The sequence below is a fragment of the Cibotium barometz genome, chromosome 17, assembly GCF_041138505.1.
Source record: "Cibotium barometz isolate CiBa-2024 chromosome 17, ASM4113850v1, whole genome shotgun sequence".
In the NCBI taxonomy this organism is placed as follows: domain Eukaryota; kingdom Viridiplantae; phylum Streptophyta; class Polypodiopsida; order Cyatheales; family Cibotiaceae; genus Cibotium; species Cibotium barometz.
Window position 1 is genome coordinate 39,139,595 of NC_141062.1, and position 24,650 is coordinate 39,164,244.

Consider the following 24,650-nt stretch of genomic DNA (forward strand, 5'->3'; position numbering starts at 1 on the left):
GGGAGTGACGCACATGTACATATTCCGAAGAAGCAGAGGGGGAAGCTTGACTCCAAGTCCCACAAGCTTGTATTTGTGGGGTATACCTCTCTTTCCAAGGGATACAGGTTGTATGATCCAGACAGGAACGAGATTGTTGTCAGCCGGGATGTGGTCTTTGACGAGCATGTTCCAGTATCCAGTGTCGAGGAGCCGCCACTTCTTGGAGATCCAGAGGAGTCTGATGATGATTCCCAGACCATCATTCCAGTTGATCAACCTCAGTCACTACAGGAGGTTGAGCCCGCAACTGGAGTAGATCCCCCGCGATCACAGGAGGCTCCACGATCTGTTCGAGTACCTAGGTGGTTGTTAGACACCCTTCGGGAGTCAGGTGTCACGGAGCTACCCTCCGAGTGGACCACAGAGGACGGCCCTCGAAGATCACATAGAGTCCGAGATAAAAGCAATACAACGGAGCTTCTTCAGGTGAACTATGCTTTGATGTCTCGTATTATGCGGGACAAAGAGCCCACTTCCGTAAAGGAAGCCCTTTCACAGGATACTTGGAGGAAAGCCATGCAGGTGGAACTTGATGCCATCAAGAAGAACAACACTTGGGAGTTGGTACCGAGGCCGTCGAAGCGGTCAGTCATTGGTGTCAAATGGGTCTTTAAGACCAAATATGCATCTGATGGGTCGGTGGACAAACACAAAGCCAGACTTGTGGCTAAAGGTTATGCTCAGTGGCCAGGCATCGACTACGAGGATACCTTTGCACCGACAGCACGGATGTCCACGATTCGGACCGTTCTTGCCCTTGCTTCTTCTCAAAGGTGGCCCGTGTATCAAATGGATGTAAAATCTGCGTTCCTTAATGGTGACCTGCAGGAGGAGGTGTATGTTGAGCAGCCTCCAGGCTTTACTGTTCCAGGATCTGAAGGGATGGTTTACAGGTTACGTAAGGCCTTGTATGGTCTTAAGCAGGCTCCTAGGGCTTGGAATCAGAAGATTGATTCCTTCTTTATTCGGACTGGATTTCAGAGATCGGTTGCAGATCCAAACCTGTATCTCTTTCGGGAACGCGGCATGGTCACGCTTATCATCCTTTATGTGGATGATCTCATTCTCACTGGCGGTCATGTGGAGCACATTAGAGTGACGAAGGCTGCCTTGTCAAAGGAGTTTGAGATGACCGACTTAGGCTTACTCCACTTCTTTTTGGGATTGGAGATCTGGAGACCCAGAGGGGGTTTTTCGTCTCTCAGCAGCGGTATGTTCATGAGTTGCTTGAGGCCTTTGGGATGGAGAACTGCAAGCCTATTACTTCGCCGATGGACCCGAACACAAAGTTAACAGTTACTGATCCTTGTGAGCCAGTTGATGCCTCGCAGTACCGGAAGTTGGTTAGCTTGAGGAAGACTCAAGAGAGAGAGGCTTGAAAGTTGAGGAAGAGGGAGAGGTTTGAGCCTTGAGGGGGAGGCTTGAGCCTTGAGGAAGAGGGGGATGCTTGAGAGAGCCTAGAGGGGACTCAAGGGAGAGGATAGACTTGAGCAATGAGCACATGTGAGGGGAGGGTTGAGCAATGAGCACTTGTGAGGATGGGGTTGGGGGAGGGCCTATTATATAGATAATAGGGAGAGGGAGAGGCTCAAGGCTCAAGCAAAGGCAAGTTGGCAACCAAAGGGCCAAGGCAAGCAAGCAAAAGCTAAGTAATGAACAGCCCCAAAAAACGCCCAACAAACAGCTCTCCAAATGGCCAAAAAAAACGGCAAACAAAACAGTCAAAAAACGGCCCAAAAAATGGGCATTAAAAAAATGGTCGCCTGAGATTTGTATCAAACCGCCAGCGCACCGTCCGTTTCGAACCGTACTGTACCGTCCGTATTGAACTTGGGGGGCGGTACGCGAACTAGGTGCAACTATGCCTCCACTTGAGGAGGTGGAAAGATTGAGAGAGTGGAAATTTGATACGCAGCTTCCAGGTTACTCTCCTTTCTCTTTCCATCACCTCACGATAGCTAGAGCTTACAAAATAATTGTCCCCCCACCTTGGATACAGACACACGCAAATCAGTTGTGGCATGTAAACAAACCTCTTCGTAGATGGAAGGCCTCTTTGACCACAATTTGTAAGAGCAAATTGTCTCTCAAACGACGACTTTTCTTGTGGAGATGCAGTTTGGTGCACTCCGGGTTGGCACCTTTTTAGCTAAGAGAAACTGCACCTACCTCTTGCAAGAGGTGTTCTCATCGGCAAGAGACAATTATTCATGTGTTATGGGGATGCCCCTCTTCTCATGCTCTCTTGGATAGACTGTCAGGGAAACTGAGAGTGCGATTTCCCGACAACTTCGAGAAATTATTCTAGATGTTCGAGTGCCTTTCTTCACCTTTGCCAAATTACATAGTTTTCCTACCCTAGACTAGATATTGGGCTTTGTGGACGATCTACCATGCACAAAATCAGCTGATTTTCTGCCATGAGGAGATCATATGCTTCGCTTTTATCAGGAGGTCTCTTTACCTTTCACTCAGAGATTCTTTTGACCTTGGATATCTTTCCTTCAACAATTGGAGGTGTTTTCCCACTGTTTATGAATATACCTTAAATTCCTTAATGAAGGAGTGGTTTCACACAAAAAGTGTGTGTGTGTGTGTGTGTGTGTGTGAACATCCTCTAACAAGGAGTAAACACTTGCTTAAATGTTTGTGTGTATTTATGTGTGAAGCACCTCTTAGAAGGGCATGCACAATATCTAGATATTTGTGTATGATGTGACATAAGCAATGATGTCAGGAGAAGAATCTTTGGCCTATAAAGGTCTTGTACCTTCATTGAAGAATACGATGTAATATAATGACATCATTTAAGTTTGTGCTAAATCTCACTCTCTCTCTCTATCTCACTGTTGACTCCAACGCAATAGCAATGGTTGTCATCTTTGACCCTCCATAGCTGCAACCCTAGCACTATGTTTTTCAACAGATCCTTCATATTGCAGTATGCTAATTCCCACAAAAGAGTTGTGCCTGCTATTTCCCACGAAAGAGTTCTGCCTTTAAAATATGCTATTTCTCACGAAAAACTTATGCCTTTGCACAGGATTTGTTGCAAGATGGACAAGTTTCCATATGCCCCACTGTTTGCAAATATTGTGGAGTTCTCCCAGCAGGGAAACGTCCTTTTGTTGGGAGACTTTAATTCACAGATAGTTGAAGATAGGTGTATCTGTGTGATTTCCATACAGATTTAGTGATGTTTGTGGAGATGGATCTCACAGACATGGAACTGCAGTGGACATCCCAAGATACAGGGTCTATTACCGCATATGGCAGGTGTTACCTCCGACATCCCTGTATTCACATGGGATAATGGCCTAGGAGGCCAAATGGTTTAGAGATAGTTTGGATTAGATTTGGCACATGCTACACTGGACCGTTATCCCATAACGGTCCACACATGGAGTGGGCAGAATTTACTTTTGGACACCCAATCCTAACATTACGGGGCCCGAATGGGAACCAAGATGAGCATGCGAGGTCTATATGGGCCAAGTCTACAGCGTGGCAGATGGTGGCACTGACTATGACCACGGACCTATGTGCAATACACAACCAACCCCTCATCAGTCATCATTGTGAGTTTACTCCCTAGCTTCTACTAGCATACATCCTCCGTCTCAGCAGTTCTGGATCAACCATTGAAGCTCCCTTCAAAGAAGCATTTGCCATCTATTGTATCACTTCAGTAATGCAGTATTCTTCTGTATCTATCGTATTGGTGCGACTTGAGTATAAAGTTGTCCTGCGAAAGATTCTACTTCTTCTAAGTCTTCTCTTGTATACACCGCACGTTGTATACTCTTTCATGGGACAGTATTGGAGGCTGAGATTAGCTTCTTGGAAAAAAGATAAGGATAGAGAGCCACATGCTAGGCAAGCTTCAAGAGGAATTATTCTACTTTGGATCACATCTTTACCCTTCGATCCTTTATTGAGGAAGCAAGGACACAGAAGCAAAAGGTATATTGTTGCTTTTGATTCCATCACTCGGTCCCGGTTTCTAGTCTGCTTACAGAGGCGCCAGTTCCCATTGCACATAGTATGGGGGGCGATGGCCTTATATGAGGCTATGACTGGCAAAAGGCACCAAGAGTACTCTTGGGGGATATCAGTAGCACTAATGTGGTCAAACAGGGCTGCCCACTCTCTCCCACATTATTCAGACTCTATACATATGAGATTTCATCATTTGTGGATAGTTTTGGGGGAACTCTTGGTGTTGGACTCACACACACACACACACACACACAGAAACCTGCAAATTAGGGTTAGGTGCAGGAAGAAGAAGCTCACACAGAAATGAAAGAGAGAGAGAGAGCCACATGTGTGGTAGCCACAAAATGCAAGTCAACCCTTGCATGTGTGTCACATCCATATAATATAGAAGTACAAAATATTATATGGATAGAGTGTCCTTTCACACTTGATATCCAAGGGGAAAAACCACATGGGAAAAAGTGCCCTTGGTTAAGCCCTATTCACACATAGCACTACCATAAGTGAGCATATGCCTACAAATCCCCCCTGTAGTGAAAGTGTGAACCTGTACAAGGTAGCAGATCACTCTCTGTATGAGAGTAAGTCCAAAGCTTTGTGGAAAGCTTCAAACTTTTCTCGAGGTAAAGCCTTTGGAATAGATCTGCAACATTATCCTGTGTAGGGCAGTAAGATAAACTGATCTCCCCTGCATGTAACCTCTCTTTGACATAGTGATAATGAATCTCAATGTGCTTGGTACGTGCATGAAATACGGGATTTCGTGCCACGGACATAGCACTCTGGCTATCAGTGAGAATGGTGGTGGGTGTTTGCAAACACTCACGAAGATCAGCCAATAATCTCCTCAACCATACACAATCTATTGTAGCTGTGAAGACTGCCCTGTACTTAGCCTCGCAAGTAGATGTGGCAACAGTGGGTTGCTTTTTGCTCAACCAAGATATGCATGAACTGCCAAGAAAAAAACAATTCCCACTGGTGGATTGCCTGGTATCATAATCACCAGCCCAATTTGAACTACTGTATGCATAAAGCTGCAAGCTGCTCCCCCTGGGATAGAACAAACCAAGATCCAGGGTACCCTGAAGATAACGAAAAATGCGTTTGACTGCTTGCCAATGCTTTGTGCCTGGACTGTGCATGAATTTGCTCAACAAAGACACCCCAAAAGATATGTCAGGCCTCGTGTTACACAAGTAAATGAGGCATCCCACTGCCTGGCTATAAATGCCGGCCTCAAAAGGCTCTCCAATATCATGCATAGTAAGCCGTACACCTAGTTCTACTGGAGTAGAAATGGGCTTACATTCATCCATGTGAAACCTTTTTAGCGAACTTTTTATGTACTTAGTTTGCTACATAACAATGTCATCATTTGTATGCATAAACTGTATGCCGAGATAGTAGTGTAAAGGTCCCAAATCTGACATATCAAATTCAACTTTCAAATCAGCTTTGAAATCTGAAATTTGTGCTTTGCTAGTCCCTGTAACGAGCATAGTCATCTACATACAAGATGACTATGAGAATATCGGCGGTTTTCTTCACATTCAATGTGCTAGTTAGATGAGCATGTATTTTATCATACCAAGCTCTTGGAGCTTGCTTTAACCCATACAATGCTTTGTGTAACCTGCATACATTATGTTCCTCACCAGGAACTACAAAACCAATGGACTGATTTACATATACTTCCTCCTATAAATCCCCATTTAAGAATGCAGTTTTGATGTCCAATTGATGCACTTTCCATCCTTTATGTGCAGCCAATGCAATTACTGATCTTATTGTAGTCATTCTGGAAGTAGGAGCAAAGTCTCCTCATAATCTATTCCCTTTGTTTGAGAGTAGCCTTTAGCCACAAGTCTTGCTTTGTACCTGTCAATAGTACCATCAGACTTCCTTTTAACTCTGTACACCCACTTTGTTCCAATGTCATGCTTGCCTTTCGGCAATTCCACAAGATCCCAAGTATTTTTCTTCATGATAGAAGAGATTTCATCTTTCATAGCTTGCACCCAATGCTCATTCTCATGTGCTTCTTCATAAGAGGAAGGCTCTTCTGAATCAAAGAGACCACCCATGGCTCTTCTGAATCAAAGAGACCACCCATGGCTAATGCAGACTCCCCATGATGCATATTCAATGCATGGCTGGAACTAGCCCTTGTTCTACCTGTGAGTGGAGTTGCAAGTTTGCTTTCTTGCAAAGTTTTCAGCAACCATCTTGGCACTGACTTGGCTGTGTCTATGGCCGTTGCTCTTCCCTGACAAGATCTTCTACTTCTTCCGTAGAAGGGGACTGAATGGCTGGCTGTTCCACATGGTCTACATGAGGATTTTCTTGTGTAGGGGCTGATCTAAGTCGCTGGCTGATCTGAATCCCCCCTAATTGCAATGGGTAATAGCCCATCAAACATGTCCTGTATGCCTGTATCATTACTTTTATACAAGCTGTACATGGGCTGTACTGAATTTTCAGCAAATACCACATCTCTACTGACAAAAATCCTGCATGTTGTTGGATTATAAAGACGATATCCTTTGCTCTCATTGCTGTAGCCCATAAAAATGCATTTCATTGCTTTATCATCTAGCTTTGTTCGGAGTTGTTCTGGCACATGTGCATATGCGAAACACCCAAATGTACGCATATAATCCACTTTTGGCTTTCGGCTATACCAAGCCTCAAATAGTGTTATGGTTTTCAAAGCTTTTGTTGGACACCTGTTCAACACGTGAGTGGCACACATTATAGCTTCCATCCAAAAGTTGTGAGGCAACTTTTGTGCTTTCATCATGCATCTTGCCATCTCCATGAGAGATCTATTTTTCCTCTCAGCTACACCATTCTGCTGCAATAATGTATAAGGCACAGTACATTGGTGTTTGATGCCCTTTTGAAGCATACAATCCTTGAATGCATTTGGCATGTATTCTCCACCTCTATCTGAGCGGAGTGTTTGGACTTTACATCCACACATATTTTCAGTCATGCATCTTGCCATCTCCATGAGAGATCTATTTTTCCTCTCAGCTACACCATTCTGTTGCGGTGTATAAGGCACAGTACATTGGTGTTTGATGCTATTTTGAAGCATATAATCCTTGAATGAATTTGACATGTATTCTCCACCTCTATCTGAGCGGAGTGTTTGGACTTTACATCCACACATATTTTCAGCCATTGCTACAAAGTGTCAAAAGCATGTAAACACCTCTGCTTTCACTTTCAAGGGGTAAACCCAAGCAAACCTGGAGTAGTCATCAATGAATGTGACGAAATAAAGATGCCCCCTATGGATGGTGTCCACATTGGACCACATACATATGTATGAGCTGTAATTTACTTTCAGCTCTAACAGCTCCATCCTTGGGGAATGGTTTTCGTTGCATCTTTCCCAAAATACACCCCGCACATACATGTCTTGTTGGAGACTCAAGAGGCGGCATATTATCAACCATATGATGCTTCTGCAAAAGCATCAAACTCCGAAAATTTACATGCCCAAAACGTGCATGCCATAGCTCTGCATCATGCATAGCAGGAGTGTGGGCAGCCACTGTATTTGCATCATAAGTACGCTTGTCATAGCTGTCCAGCTTATACAAGCCTTTGTATCGTGTTCCAGAAGTGACTATTTCATAACCCTTTGATGGGTCTTTTACCAAACACTTCCCATCTTCAAATTCAACCTTTAAACCTTGGTCGTTTATGGCTGAGACGGAGAGCAGATTTTTCTTTATCCCTAGAACATACAACACATTTTTCATACATATATTGGCACCATTGGCTGCAACAAGTATGACATTGCTGATCCCCTTTACTGGATATGTGGTATGATCTGCACATGATACAGTGCGGCCATTTGAAGCATAAACCAAGTGCTGAAATACATCTTTGCATGAAGTGATGTGGTTCGAAGCACCACTAGCAAAATACCATGATACATCCTGTGTCTGTCAGATGCAATGCAAGACATATCATTGACTGAAGCACTTGGTGTGTCACTAGTGCATGTGACCAAAAAAGTGTACTCTTCCTGAATTACATTAGCCAATTACTGTGCTTTGTCATCAGAAGAGTCTGCTACTGCATTGCCTGCATCTTTCTTTTTCTCTTTTGCAATCCGCTTTCTACATTCATTGATGTAGTGTCCAGGCTTATGGCAGTAGTGACATTTGCCCTTCTTTTTAGGCTTGTTTGCATCCCCTTTGTCAGACTTTTCACCACCAGAAGAGGGCTGTCCATGAACAGCCTTACTAGACCGTTGTCCCCCATGCCTAAAGCTCTTTGCTTTACCCTTATCCTTGGCTGTAAATGCCTTGTCTCCACCACGGTTACTAGACAAGTTTGCTCTTGTTTGCTCTTCCTGCAAGAGTAAACCCACCAGCTCTTCAAAAGTGACGGGATCACCACCTCCTCTTATAGAGAGGTTGAGAGAGGTATGAAAGCCCAAGTAGGAAGGTGGTAAAGAATGAAGAGTGTTGGTGACCAGTTGTCTGTCGTCTAGAATAACCTCATCAATGTTGAGCAATTGTTCCTGCAAATCTTTCACTTTGGTGAGATGATATGCCATGGAGTCACCCTCACCATAGAAAGAAGATCCAACTGCCTCTTCAAGTAGGCAACTCTTGCCTCGTGCGTACCTGATATATTGCTTCCAATGTGTCCCATGCAAGCTTCGATGTCTTGCAAGACCGAATGTGTAGAATAATAGTCCTTTTCACTGAAAGGGCTATCAAGGACATGGCCTGTGCATCCCTAGAGTCCCATCTCTTCTACTCTTGTGTGGGAGCAAGTTCTACCTCAGGAGCTCTTTGAGCACCTCCCCTTTGAGGCGTTGCTGGCTGTATGGTAAGTGGGCATGTGTCATCACCACACACAATGCCCCAAAGCCCTTTAGCTACCAGCAAATTATGGATCATGAAACTCCAGAGGGAGTAGTTTGATCCATCCAACTTGTCCTCTTGGGTGAGCACACCAAATACATCTGTAGCATTTTGAGCCATGTCGACAAAATACACCTGCAAGCAAACCAAGCACCAATGTGCACTGCCAGGCAACCAAATGTCCTGTGCAAATTTTTTGCCTGCAACCTGAAGCAAGTATAAACCTGCACCAAATTGTCCAATTACACACAATGTGTATACATATGCAACAAATCACCGCTGTAATCCCCAATTACATGCTCCAATCTGAAAAGCCCCAATTTTTATGCACTGCAATTGCTTCAATGTGCAGTTAATTGCCCAATTTTCACAAAGGCCCCAAATTTCTACAACCGAAAGAGGCTCAATTTGCTGATTTTGACCTCGATTTGAAAAACCCCCAAATGCTAAGCAAAGCAGCATGTTCAATTTCTCCAATCTGGCATCAAATTGAGAAATCTCCCAAAATTATCCGTACCCTGTACCAAAATGTTTGCAAATTAATTTGGCAACTCTGCAACAAGTAAGTACTCTCCATGCAATTTATATGCAGCCGGGAAATTTGGCAAACCCCCAAAAGTTGTTGAACCTGCACTGAGTGTTTGCAAAGCTTTTTCTTTGTTTTTTTTTATATTACGAAATAAAAGTACCTGCACGTGGCGGGGGACTACAAATGTGCAGGCGGAGGAGTTGCAGGCGCAAGTGTGTCAGGCGAGCAGGTACAGGCTAGCGACAGGATGGAACTGAGGCCGGATGAGGAACCGCACGTGGCATGGGACTATGGTCGTGCAAGTGGCTGAGTTGCAAGCGAGCAAGTACAAATGGTGCTCCGCGCTGTACGAAACTGAACTCCTGGCTGAATGCCTGGACAAAGCCCGATGCTGGAGTGGAGACGGAGTTGTCGCACAGTCGGCGGGAGAGGGCACAGCCATTGGGCGAGGAGGAGGCGGAGGACCGCACACTAGCTCCTCCAAGAGCAGGAGGCGGAAAGCGGCGGAGGCGGAGGGCTGCACAGTAGCGCCGCAGAACAGGCTAGGCGGAACGGGAGGAGGCAGACCTGCGAGCACTAGTGCCGCCGGCCGGGAGGCGGTTCTAGGTGGCGCTGCAGGGAGGCGACGGGAATCCACAGGCGACGGATCTGGCCGATGGAAATTCACAGGCAGCAACGGATCTGGTCGGCCAGGACTGAACTTCCATAGGGGTCTCTGATACCAATTGTTGGTGTTGGACTCACACACTCACACACACAGAAACCTACAAATTAGGGTTAGGTGTAGGAAGAAGAAGCTCACACAGAAATGACAGAGAGAGAGAGAGAGAGAGAGAGAGAGAGAGACAGAGACAGAGAGAGCCAAATGTGTGGTAGCCACAAAATGCAAGTCAACCCTTGCATGTGTGTCACATCCATATAATATAGAAGTACAAAATATTATATGGATAGAGTGTCCTTTCACACTTGATATCCAAGGGGAAAAACCACATGGGAAAAAGTGCCCTTGGTTAAGAGACATAGCACTACCATAAGTGAGCATATGCCTACAGGAACAGGCTCACTGCTGGCTCAGGTGATGATCCCCATTTTTCTCTATGCTGATGATATAGTCCTAATCTCTAATTCTGAACAGGGACTACATAGGTTTTGTGATAAGAGAGACCTCACAGTTGACCTCCGCAAAACTAAGATCACGGTCTTTAACACTTCATACCGTGGGTGAGCCAATCAATCCTTTCTATGTAGAGGATCCCAAGCGAAGATTGTCTCACCTTATGCCTAACTTGGAGTGACCTTTACAGGGTGCAATCTTTTCTATGAAACCTACAGCCGAGACCGTCTTGACAAGAGGATATGCCATGGTAGCCCGTCTGAAAATGGCTTTTTGTCCAGCCCTAAAAAGGGGATTTATCTAGATTATTCTAGATATATTAGATTTTTTCCATCCTTTTTGTGTCTTGCTGCTGGCCGACAGCCTCTGGCCTGGCCGACCAGCTGTCCACTTGACTATGCATAGCATTGCCTCTTCGTTTAGTCTTTGGTACCACTTCATAGATCATATCCGGTACCACTTCTGCTGCTGTTGCTGCTGCCGGGGACTGCACTACATCTTCATCATCATCGGCTCTTCAGGTCAGCACATCAGCGTTTTACATCAGACCTCACCTTGGGACAGCAGCCCACTCTCTACTACAGGTCAGCACATCAGCGTTTTATATCAGGCCACACTTTGGGACAGCAGCCCACTCTCTGCTACACTAGAGCACTTCAGCGTTTTTCTACAGCTTACCTTGGGACAGCAGCCCACTCTCTGCTACATTCAGTACATCAACGTTTTCTTCTACAGTTTACCTTGAGACAGCAGCCCACTCTTTGCTACATAGAGTATGTCATCGTTTTTCTTCTACAGGTTACCTTGGGACAGCAGCCCACTCTCTGCTACAGCACATCATCATTTTTCTTCTACAGTTTACCTTTGGGACAGCAGCCCTCTCTGCTCACCATCTCACATCATTGGGACGGCAGCATTCTCTCCTTATCTTCATCATCAACACCACTCGGGACGAAAGCCCTCTCTGCTCCTCACCTCTCACTCAGGTATTGCAACACCCTTGTCACCAGAGCTTGCACCACTCAAGACGGTAGCCCTCTCTGCTCATCACCATTCAAGTACTACAACACCCTTGTCACCAGTCTGCATCATCATCAACATCATCATCACTTCAGCTTCTGCTACCCACTACCACCTCAGAGTGCCTCTGCATCCACCGACGCGAGCCTTCGACACTGACCACCTCACGGAGTGCCTTTGCTCATATCAACGCGAGCCTTCGTCACCGACCATGCTTCAGCTCCGACATCGTCTTTGCTTCTACATCGGTCTTCTACTCAAAGTATCCTCACATCAGAGGGCTCTTGTACATATTTTCACTCACCATCATATATACACTCACTCACGCATTTCATGCTATGTTGTTTTGCTCTGATCTCTCGTACATTTGGTCTTTTCGTCCTTTTGCCCTCGCATGGTATCAGAGCTATCATGAGCAAAGGGATTGAAGACCTCGAGAGCACACAACGTGGATCGTCTATCCGCACTCCTGGAGGACCAATTTTTCTCACCAAAAGTTGATTCTCCGAAGCCACTTCATTTATCATATCCGGTACCACTTTTGCTGATGTTGCTGCTGCCGAGGACTACACTACATCTTCATCATCATCGGCTCTTCAGGTCAGCACATCAGCGTTTTACATCAGGCCTCACCTTGGGATAGCAGCCCACTCTCTACTACAGGTCAGCACATCAGCGTTTTATATCATGCCACACTTTGGGACAGCAGCTGACTCTCTGCTACTTACAGTACATCAACGTTTTCTTCTACAGTTTACCTTGGGACAGCAGCCCACTCTCTGCTACATAGAGTATATCATCGTTTTTCTTCTACAGGTTACCTTGGGACAGCAGCCCACTCTCTGCTGCAGCACATCATCGTTTTTCTTCTACAATTTACCTTTGGGACAGCAGCCCTCTCTGCTCACCATCTCACATCATCGGGACGGCAGCCCTCTCTGCTTATCTTCACCATCGACACCACTCGGGACAGCAACCCTCTCTGCTCCTCACCTCTCACTTAGGTATTGCAGCACCCTTGTCACCAGAGCTTGCACCACTCGGGACGGCAGCCCTCTCTGCTCCTCACCACCCCTCAGGTATTGCAGCACCCTAGTCACCAGAGCTTGCACCACTCGGGACAGCAGCCCTCTTTGCTCTTCATCACCATTCAAGTACCACAGCACCCTTGTCACTAGAGTCTACATCATCGTCGACATCATCATCACTTCTCAGCTTCCGCTGCCCACTACCACCGACGCGAGCCTTCGACATCAACCACCTCACGAAGTGCCTTTGCCTCACATCAACGCGAGCCTTTGTCACCACCGACCGTGCTTCAGCTCTCACATCATCTTTGCTTCAGCACCGGTCTTCCACTCAAAGTATCCTCACATCAGAGGGCTCTTGTACATATTTTCACTCACCATCATATATACACTCACTCACCCATTTCATGTTGTGTTGTTTTGCTCTAATCTCTCGTACATCTGGTCCTTTCGTCCTTTTGGCCTCACGCCCCTCTTTAAAGACAATGCTTCCAAGCCCAGTTCTAGGAGCCTGCAACAAGTGTTGGCTATTCAACCTGCAAAGATGTGCAATGCCTCATTCTGGGACCAGATTTTGACTAAAAGAATATAGAGAGATTGCAAGTTATGATGCTATGATGCATGATCGGGAGTAAACCATTTCCACAAGAGATTACTTTGGCGGAGTCTGGAGTATCCCCCTTGGTTATAGACACTCTTTCAAAAAATCACCTACATACATCGTGTGCATGCAGATCGCCTCCCGCAATTGGCCCTTGAGTCCTCCATGCAGTTTACACATGAGGGACAGCAGATCCTATTACTCATGACTGGTTGGCTGGTTGAGCGCCATGACCCTCAAACAGACAGCATCTCCCCCTTCCAGTACAACCTTGACTTGCCTATTTTGGATCTCTTAGGCAAGAAATTAACCACATTATCCACCTCAATTTGACAGGACTTCACGCAAACGCACATGAATATCCCCACTAGAGCTCCCTCCTAAACTCCAATTCTACAAAGAGCACTTTTGAGAGTTTCTGAGGGTGAATTCATCATGAGCCTTGGATATTTCACAGACACGTGGCACATGTCATGTGGATTGCCATCGGGCAACTCACAGTATCATCACATTGTGTACGGTGTCACCATTTGGTCCCTTCACCAGTCTTGACCAGTGTTTCACACACTGAGCAGAACCAAGGTGTGAACGGGTATTTTCCACGGAAGAAAGCTAGAGCATTTTGCTGGCATGGTTTGGCCTAAAAGATGGCCATACAGCATGAGCAGCATGGGATTTTATTCATCAAATTGACTTACAATATTTATAAGTCGGTGTGTTCACATATCATTAATGATGGGCTGGGCATATTTTTATTTTTGGGCATGGACAGGTGGACAAAAGGAGGCGCCTAGATGAAACCTGGGCTTCAACTGAGGACTGTTTTGGGACGGTTTTGGACAGCTCTTAGAGATGTTTGTATCTGTCGGAATACGCAGTGGATATGCGACAAACTGCTGAGAGCACAACTTAGCAAGACACCAACAATGAAGATGAGCCAGCCTAGAAAACGCTGAACTGTGTGGAGAAGAGCAAACGCAGAAGAGAGAGAGAGAGAGAGAGAGAGAGAGAGAGAAGTTGTATGAACTATGCTCTATATACAAGATCCGGTACACATACCCAATACAAAAAGGTGTGGGGCAAGGCCTCCTATATATATGGCAATAGGCTGCTAGTTGGCCAACTATAAAACAGCCGATAGCTCAAGAAAAGCCCACGACTAGAGGAAGACCCAGTCGGCCAGCATATAGGCAGTCGGCCAGCACCTCAGGGGAAAGCCTAGTCGGCCAATAATACAACAGCCGACAGTACACAAACAGCCTCTCCACAGCCAGCAAAACTGGGGAAATGGACAAATGAGGAAAAAAACAGGGAACTACCTCCACGGGCGGGCACACCCACAACAAAGGCCCTGATGTGTGATATGTATAGAAAAGAGATGACTACTAACACCCCCTCTCAGCTCCTGGATGTGGAACCAACCCCAGTGAGCTAGAGTGCTGCCGGAGCATCGCCCGAGGTAGAGCCTTCGTGAAGAGGCCTGCCGCATTGTCCTCCATCGAACAAAAAGAGGAGTAAAAAGCTGAGTACTGAGAGGTCAGATGAGATAGCAAAGTGATGGCCATGTCCTCTGAAGATATCTCCTTCCTAGCCTGAAGAACATCCTACTGAAGAGCCTATAACTTGTTGATGTCCTCCCGCATCGTTGAAGACTTTGTAGGATCCCTCACCCGCATCTGCACTTCCAAGGAGATCCGCTTCATGGATGATACCCTGTTATACAGAGAAGCCAAATGCTGCCAAATCCCTCTGGCGGCCAACGTCATATGTTTTATATGATTAATCACTTGTGGTGTACCGTGTGCTATTAAGGAAGATGAAAGAAAGCACATGAGCATTGACACGATCCCACAACTGTACCTGAGCCTCCCGTTCTTTCCGAGTAGAGGGTAACAGCTCCCCGTCCTCCAACTCTTGCCGTGGAACACCAACAATAATGAAAGCAGCCAAGTCATAAGACTCCAATACAGACTCCATCATAACCTTCCAGATGCCATAGTTGGTCCCGTCCAACTGTCGATCCACCGGGAACTTGCGGAGAGTAGGGATCTTCACGTGCTTCTCAACGATCTCAAGCAAGTCTGCCATCTCAGGGGGGTTACTTTGGTCTTGTGAAGGGAGGGTGGGTGGAAAAAAATGAAGAAGAGACTGCAACTAATATGCAAGGTGGTTGTCCAACGGTGATAGCCGTCGTCTACCCAATCTCCAAGTCCCAAACAGCCCCAAGAGATCTCCAATCAGCACCAAAAAAAAAAAAAAAACCAGCAGTCCTGCAAGCTCTTCAAATCTCTCGCAAGCTCCAAGGTCTTCAAGAAACAGTCCCGCAAGCTCTCCAAAGTCTCCAACCTTCAAGCCACCTGGGGCTCTGATACCATGTCCGAATACGCAGTGGATATAAGACAAACAGCCGAGAGCACAACGTAGCAAGACACCAACAATGAAGATGAGCAAACGCAAGAGAGAACCACCAGCCTAGAAAACGTTGAACTATGTGGAGAAGAGCAAACGTAGAAGAGAGAGAAATGAAATGAAATGAAATGATATATTAACGTCTTCAGAAGGCCAAAATGACCTATGAGACCAAAAAGGTTACAACAATTGGTGGATCTGATACAATGTCTGTGTAAGAAAAGCTAAAAACAACTAAACAACTAACTGAAACTGAAACAACTATGAGGAAAAGTACACTACTAGGAGCTCCTAATGGATAACATCCGGGAGGAAAACTCCAGCAACAAAGGTAAGCATCATACACATCCCTATCCAAAGATGTCTCTCATCGGTCGATGGCGGATATCCTCAATGTCCTCCATGGTGAGTACTCTGACTGAACGTCTCCCATGCCGTGCTAGTATGGTCCTGATCCTCTGTTGTAGTCTCCGCCGGTGTTGAGATGGGCCTCTCATCTTGGGGCGCCTGGACCGCCCCAGCTCTATAGCCCGATCAATCAGTGTACCTCTGGTGCGGCTATACTCTAGGGCTATCTGCAATGCCTGCTGGCCTAACTGCTCAATCTGCTGGTCGAAAGAAGTCTGTAATCTGCCTCTGTAGGTGTCTCTCCCTCTCTGATCCCCTCCCTCTCAAGAGACCCTCTCTATGTCTACGAAGCTCCAGCAAGTATAATCCGAGGCATCTCTGATCCTGATATCTCATGACTCTAGAAAGTGGTCCGAAACCCTCTCTAAACAGGCAATGAAAACGGCCTCGTATCTCATAATATACTGGACAGTGACATATGTAATGTAACTCTGTCTCTAGCTCCATCTGGCACAGCTGACAAATCCTGGCCTCAGCTAGTACTCCTCTGAATCTGCCAGTCTCAATCTCTAGCTGGTGTGAGGATGTGCGCATCTGACCAATAGCACACCCTACCCCATGAGAAAGATGAGTATCCATGTAGCTGGGTCTAATCACAAACCCATCGTGCGTGAGCTGGAGAAGATGATCTCTATAGAAAGCCATCTTCGTACCAAGCTCGTGTGTCGGCTGTATCCATGTCCTCCTAGTGTCCAGCTGAATCAAGTCCTGCCTGATAAGTCTGGTAATCTCTGCCCGTGTGAGAGAGAGGGAGGGTGCATCCAGGGAGTACTGAAATGGAGGTAGCCTGTCCATACTAAAGCCATGCAGCTGGAACCAAGCTGTCATCTATGCATACCAACATGATCTGTCTCCCTGTGATGCCAACTGTCGTGAAGACTCCAGGGCTAAGCGAGCATATCTATCTCTAGGGAGAGCCCAAGTGCTATGTATAAAGGAGACTGATCGAGTGAGTGCCTCTACTACCAATGGGGGGGCAGCCATCTCTGCACGAATAATATCATGTGGTACGGAGGCCTTGGTCCTAATCATCCGGGAAATCATAGAAACCAAGGGCCTCTCCATACGTCTCCATCCATCAGTGCTACCAGCTCGGCTGTGGTGATCCACTGAGGGTCCCCATATCTCCACTCCATACAGCATGGATGAAGTGACCAAAGTGTCAAAGAGCCAGAGCTTTGTTCGAGGTTCCTGAAACTGAACCTGCGAACACATCCTCTCTAGTCTCCCCAATGCTGCATAAGCTCTGGTCAATCTGGTCTCCGCTGCTCTCCTCAAGGAAAATAGTGGGCCACTAAAAACCACACCAAGGTAAGTATAAGCATCTGTATACTCCACTGTCTCCTGACCATATGTAAAGGTGGGTACTGACCTCCTAACCCACTGTGCTGTGGTGTTAAACACCATCACCTTGGTTTTACCAAGGTTAACAGACAATCCACTGTCCTGTGCAAACGTGTGCAATGCATCCAAATGACGCTGCATCCCCTCTGGAGAATCTGAGATCAGCACAATATCATCAGCATATAATAACAACGGAATCCATGTCCCTGCTAGCTGTCACCCTGCTAGCTGTCACCCTCCCGTTCTACATAGTCCGAAACCTCATCCACGTACATCCCAAATAAGGTGGGAGAAAGTGGGCACTCCCATCTCCTGTAGAGAGAGAGAGAGAGAGAGAGAGAGAGAGAGAGAGAGAGAGAGAAGCTGTATAAACTCTGCTCTATATAAAGCTTCTCTCTCTCTCTCTCTGCTGCGTTCCGAAACTATGGTTCAGCAACTATTGGCGGCCGAAATGCGTGGAAAACTCTCTCTCGCAGACATGTTTATGGAGAACCAGGAAATTAATGCTGTGACTTATTCTCATCTTATCTTCTTCACTTGAGCCCACCTCTCCTTCCAGGTCTGTGATCAGGATACCACTACGGAGTGCATGTGGTAGAGTGCACTTGAGCCCATAGATGTGTGGTCGGAGTACCGACACAGAATGCATGTGGTAGAGTGAACTTGAGCCCATCTCTCCTCCAAAGTGTATGTTCTAGGGACTGGCATGGAGTGCATGTGTAGAGTGGACATGATGCCTTGTTGGCTAGGGACTTACGTCTACGCCAAGGGTCATGTGATTTGGATTCACTCATGGAAGGGTGGTAGCCCCGGTGAGTGATGACGTGAACTCATGGAAGGGCAGTTGCCCGGGTGAGTGAAGCCTCGTGGAAGGGGAAACCCTGGTGAGCATGTTCATTCATGGAAGGGTGGTAGCCCTGGTGAGTGAAGTCTCGTGGAAGGGGAAACCCTGGCGAGCATGTTCATTCATGGAAGGGTCGCAACCCTGGCGAGTGAATTCTTTCTATGAATTCATGGAAGGGTTGTAACCCTGGTGAGTGTCACTGCTCGCATGAACTCATGGAAGGGCAGTTGCCCTGGTAAGTAAAGCCTCGTGGAAGGGGAAACCCTGGCGAGCATGTATGGTTTCATGGAAGGGTTGTTCCTTTGGTGAACCATATGGCTTAGGCATGTGTATGGATCATAGGGTTGGTGCCCTTATAGAGTCCAATGGCATGGCAAGATGTTTTGTGGCTATGTAGTTAAATGTATGGTTTCATGGAAGGGTTGTTCCTCTGGTGAACCATATGGCTTAGGCATGTGTATGGATCATAGGGTTGGTGCCCTTATAGAGTCCAATGGCATGGCAAGATGTTTTGTGGCTGCTTCTTTATTTTTGCAGGTAGTTAAAGCTACTTCTGGAATTTTGAATATTTGAGACACAATTGGCTCTTGTGCATGTGTCTATTGATTATCTGGCTTATGGAACTATGGATATTTGGGACACAGTTGGCTCTTGTGCCTGTGTCTAGTTATTATCCGGCTTATGGAATTATGGATTTTTGGGACACAGTTGGCTCTCGTGCCTGTGTCTAGTTATTATCATAGTTGTTGACTCAAGATATGGATAAAGTTTCTTTCTTGATATGGTTGGCTCTTGTGCCCGTATCTAGTGATCTGGATTTATGGCTTTAATGCCGGAATTATGAAATATCATGGATTGGTAGTGCATCTGCTATACTTGAAGGATATCTTAGTGGTATCAGGTTTATACAGTTGCGGACAACTGCTTTATAAGACAGAGGGGATGTCACCATTTGGCCCCTTCACCACACTGAGCGGAACCAAGGTGTGGACGGGGATTTTCCACGGAAGAAAGCTAGAGCATTTTACTGACATGGTTTGGCCTAAAAGATGGCCATACAGCATGAGCAGCATGGGATTTTATTCATCAAAGTGACTTATAATATTTATAGGTCAGTGTGCTCACATATCATTAATGATGGGCTGGACATATTATTATTTTGGGCATGGACAGGTGGACACAAGGAGGCACCTAGATGAAACTTGGGCTTCAAGCCAGAAAAAGTGCAAAAGTTGATATTTTTGGGCTAAAACTTGGAGTACAAGCCAAGAAAAGCTAAAAAAGTTGATATTTTTGGCAAGATCAATTATTTTGGGCAAAAAGTGAAGAGCACTTCAATTATAGCTAGTCGACTTCATTAAAAGGGGCTGGCTCTCTCTTATTTGAGCATGCGCATCCCTCTAGGGACTTCCTCTTTGCTGGCCGACTTCAGTTCTCTCTCTCCTTTGCTGGTCAACTGCCTCCATGGTTCCTACAGGGCTGGCCGACTTGCTCTATCCCTCTACAAGGCTGGCCGACTTGCTCTATACTCTCTACAGGGCTAGTCGACTTCTTCCAAGGCTGCCAAATGGCTGGTCATTTTCTCCCAGAGCCTAACAGGGCTGGTCGACTTGTTTTTGGGCTGATTTATGGACTGTTAATGGAGCTGTTTCTAGGGCAGATTTGGGGCTGTTTGCCAGGACTGTTTTGAAGGAATCAGGGACAGTTTTGTAAATTCTTCTGGGGCTGATTTATGGCTCTGTTTTGAGGCTGATTTGACGCAGAGTTCGGGGCTGTTTTAGGCTTCGTACGTGGCTGAATTATGGATGGTTTATGAGCTGATTGTTGAGGACTATTTTGGGACGGTTTTGGATAGCTCTTAGAGATGTTTGTATCTTGGCACTAGATAGTTTATCTACGCAAGATTTGTGCTAATGCTTTGTGGAAAATCCGGTGCTAAATGCACCCGCACCTTGGTATCTTGTAAAAGCTTCTATGTGAATAAAGTAGTTCCTACAGGGGGCCGGCCGTTCCAGCTCAGCGCAATGTTAATGTATTGTTTATGGTTCTTCCGCTGTGTTTTTCCATGCTCTGTCTGGTATTGGAAGTGTTGGTCTATTTCTATCGTTCCGAGTAGTTCCCCGCCCTCTTTGTGACATACGGATTGAGATGGACCAAAGCACAAAGCATTCCCTGAGAGGCACGGATATGAACAATACGCACAACCAGAGGTGTCATCATATCTTCAAATGCCCACCCTACTATGAGATCCGTGGGAGATTCCATTGTCTTTTCCGAGATGGATTCAGTGCCCTCTCATGGGTTGTATGTAGATCAAAGACACCGGAGTCTATACTTGCTTGAACTTCACTGTCATCGGGAGACCTTGCTCAAACATCATCCCACAAGTCAGAGTCAGCAAGATGCCTCGCAAACCTCCATTATTACACAGGATCTCACTTGGGCTCCACTAGGATAGAGGGATCCCAGAGGCCATCAAACCACATACCAGATTGCTTGATCCTGTGGCCCCACGCACTATCAAAGTCGCTAGGGAGAGCACGATCCATTTTGCAAGCAGGAACCCTCGCCCCTGGGGATTCCATCCTTCCACCTGCCACTTGTGGATTCTAGACATACTTCGATGACATGGACAGCCCTACCTAACACAATGGACATCATCTCAGCTCTGCGATTTGTCATGAAGGAGGATATTTACTACTACTAGATGAGGCATACACTCCTCTTTACATATTTCCACCTTTTGTATTGGTTGAGTTTGGAGCAGCTCCACTGGTCTAGATGCCCTCTTCCAAATTGTTGCATATATACATCACCTAGCTCCACTGGTCTAGATGTGCTCTTCCAAATTGTTAAATTTATACATCACCTATATACACTAGAAAGAGACCGCTTCCCTAGGTTGGCACTTGAGTCCCCCAAACAGCTTGTGCAGGAAGGACAGACTCCAGAGCAGATCCTAATGATCCCCCACCACTAGACGGTTCGCCTCACACGATCTTGTTTGGGTTGTGGACCTCCTTCAGCTAGAGGATACACAAATGGAGAGACTACAGATTCTGATGTTGTCAGGTCTTGTCCGCAGTAAAACCTCCATCCCACTTCACACTTTCTTAGCCAAGTTTGCAGCTCACCCAATGCACATACATACATTATTTCAGCTTATTGTATACACTCGGAGGATCCATCACATCTTGGAGACTCTTGAGGGCAGACAGAGACCCTTTTTGGCTCTATGCAGCTGGCTGCTCAGGGAAATACAAAGTGTTGATATGCATTCATGTACTGCAGATTGGATGACATCTCGTAGCTCTATGCAATTAGCTGCACAGGGCAGACACAGACCTTTTCTTGCTATATGTGATCAGCTGCTCAGGGTGATACCAAGTGTTGTAAACATGCAATGATGCATGGACTGCACATTGGATGACATCTCATAGACTTTATATCAAAAAGGTACATAAAGGACTCAGAAAACTCACAAACAGATACTTTGGCACTTCACACTATGAATTTAAAGTTGTGCCAACTTGCATACTCTGGCATGATGTGATGAGCTATTGAAAAGGCTTTCCCGAAATCAGACTCCATGTACTTCAAGCTCCTTGACATGAGTGAGAATTTGTCAAAGCTAAAGAATAATGCAATGTTTTGAGATATCCCCACAAGTCCTGCTGCACTCTCTCCAAGAGGCTTACGAATGAGCTCAATCACCTTATCTTGATCATTACAAAACCATGGAAGAAGAGTCTTATAGGAACCTTCAACCAAGCACGCTACCTACAAGATCATCACAAAATTGTGGAGCATGATCAGTACAGAAAAAGAAGCATGAGAAAAGAAAGAGACTTGCAAACTTTCCAAACCTGAAAGTGAACATTAAGGCAACGAATCATTATATAGCTTCAAAAGATTGGAATAGAACTAATCTTCCAAATTAAACCAAACATTATCTAACATTGTTTGATGCTATTAACCAACTCTCAACTGTAGCCTCTAACAAGGTCTCATCTACCTTCGAAGGCCTCAACCTCTGGGCCAAATGCATTGAGGAAACTCCATGATCAATAAAGATGCCTAGCAACTTTGAAGCAAGCCATGGAAAAGAATGTTTTAAGGCCATCGAGCAAGGTGGGAGCTTCCCCTACCCCACCTTGCTTCTCGCCTTTCAAGCCCACAATATTTCTCTATCTGTAGTCTCCAAGCCTGCAATTCAACTCTACCTGTTACTGCTCCTGCCACATGCTTTCTCTAGTTGTTGCCCATCATCATACCTACTCTCTCAAGTCACCAGCCCCATAGCACTTTGCTTCCTCCCTTGCCTTGGCTGCTGTTATGCCCCGTACTCGGCTGAGACCACTATTCACGGGTTGACCACCTGGGTTAAGAGGATGAATCCAAATTCAACTTAGGTTCAGAATTAGGGTTAAAAGTTAACCCAATATTAGGGTTAAAAGCTAACCAAATATTAGGGTTAAGGCTTAGCCAAGCTTCGGGGTTGATATGTCACCGCAGTATCAACAGTACATTGGAGAACTTAGAGCATTCATTTTATTGGCCAAAAATGAGAAGGGATGTCTATCACCATGTCCAATCATGTCACATTTGCAAAAAGGTTAAGGTTCCTCATATGAAGCACGTAAGCTTGGAACAGCCTTTGCCAATTCTAGAAGGACCTTTCCAAGATATCAACATGGATTTAGTAGGACCCCTTCCAGCAGCATTTGGATGCAAGAACACACAATGCATGACAATTGTTGACCAGTTCTATAAGCCCGGTGGGGCATGCCGTGACAGATTCTACCACGTATCCAAGAGAGAGAAATATAGAGAAAGAAGATAGAGAGAGAGAGAGAGAGAGAGAAGGGTTTAGGGAACTTTACACAGGACACACGCACTAAGCGGGGAACAAGCCCTGCCCCCTTTCAGGAATTTTTCAAGAACAATCCTCCGGCTCGCAAGCCAGGATCAATACAGCAATGAATACAAAAGCAAACAAATATGCCAATGTAGAAATCCAAGTCAAAATCAATGTTGAGGCACAAGATCCTGATGCCAAGCACACCACAGGGATGACCCACAAGAATCTCTCACCTGCCTAGTACCAGATCCAAATCCAAATCCAAGTCCAAATCCAAATCTAATTCCAAGTCCAAATCCGGATCCAAGTCCAAGAAATCCCCAAGCTTGTAAACAAGATATACCGGAGATGACATAGTAAAGGATGCTCAGTTGTAGTCCTATTGCCCAAACCAAGGTAGAAGCAACCCACAAAAGGCTCGCACCAAGGCGTACGAACCAAGGCTAGTCCACTTGGCTCTACGGTACAGGTATCTGGTGGCAGCAGTACGGCAGGCGGCGGCGTACAGAGGTACGATCGGCTCACAGATAGGCGGTGCTAGCCAGTAGGCAATAGCAATGGCCAAGCAAGTAGCACTTCAATCGGCCAGATTAACGGTTAAGGTGGTGCAACCAGGCGACGCAAGCAGCGCTTCAAGTGGCACAGCCTGGTACAAGCGGCGACAGGTGAACTAGCAGCGGCTTAGGCAGCAACACTGATGGCAGCAGTGTTGGCAACACACAGACACAGGCGCTGGTGGTACGGCAATTGGCACAGGTGGTACAGCAGATCGACGGCATTGTCCAATAGCAACACGCATACAGTAGACGGGAGCAAGCAACTAGTCGTACGGCAGTTGTATGGTGCTCAGTTCAGGCAGGGGAAGATCAGCCAGTCGGCGATGATGAGCTCCACGATTGATGATGATGATGATGATGATGATGAACTCCAAGCTTTGATAATGGTTGCCACCCTTCAATGATGATGAGAAGGAATAGGCTCATGCTAGTTTTATACCGAAGGGAGTCCTGCTTTTTGCTAGAAAAGGTTTTCATGCTTTTGCTTTGCCGTTTTCACTTTGCTTTCCTCTCTTTTTTTTTTCCGAGAAAAGATCCTTTCATTAGTTATGTAAAAACGCCCGTAGGGCTACAAAAGATCTCTCCTGCTCCTAAGAGAGAGAAGAGCAGTGAATACATCATGGCAGCCCGGGAGACTCTCCCTAGGTGCTGTAAAGTACAAGCATCAGTATAAAGAACTGAGCGGCTAAATCATACAATAGGGGGGGGGAAGAGCCAAACAGGTGGCCTGTAGTGCCAACGGGGGGATCCCGTGTGTAGGGTGTAGAACGGGCCGCAGCGCCAAGTGGCGTGAAAGGCCTGGCGCCGTAAGATCGCCTCATCCGAGTCTCCCCGGATGCGGTCGTACTGTCCTCGCAGGGTGTGGATCAACTCCTGCCAAATCCCCCGAACAGTCTCTGCTGGTGGCTCTAATCTCCCCTCAAAGGCCGTAAAGCACCGGGCCCTCCAGGTGAACCAGATGGTGAGGCTGCTGAGGAGCTCCCATCGTAAATCCCTCTC

At 46.2% G+C, this 24,650-nt stretch overlaps 1 protein-coding gene across 1 annotated transcript in view; it reads right to left on the reverse strand.

Annotated features, from left to right (window-relative positions):
* The window catches only part of LOC147629984 (uncharacterized), a 70,203-nt gene that overhangs the window by 16,299 nt on the left and 29,254 nt on the right, over positions 1 to 24,650 (reverse strand). Inside the window, exon 3 of the mRNA XM_086810901.1 lies at positions 21,772 to 22,013. Within this exon, the coding sequence (XP_086667027.1) occupies positions 21,772 to 22,013 (242 nt within the window). The remainder of the gene's footprint in view (positions 1 to 21,771; positions 22,014 to 24,650) is intronic.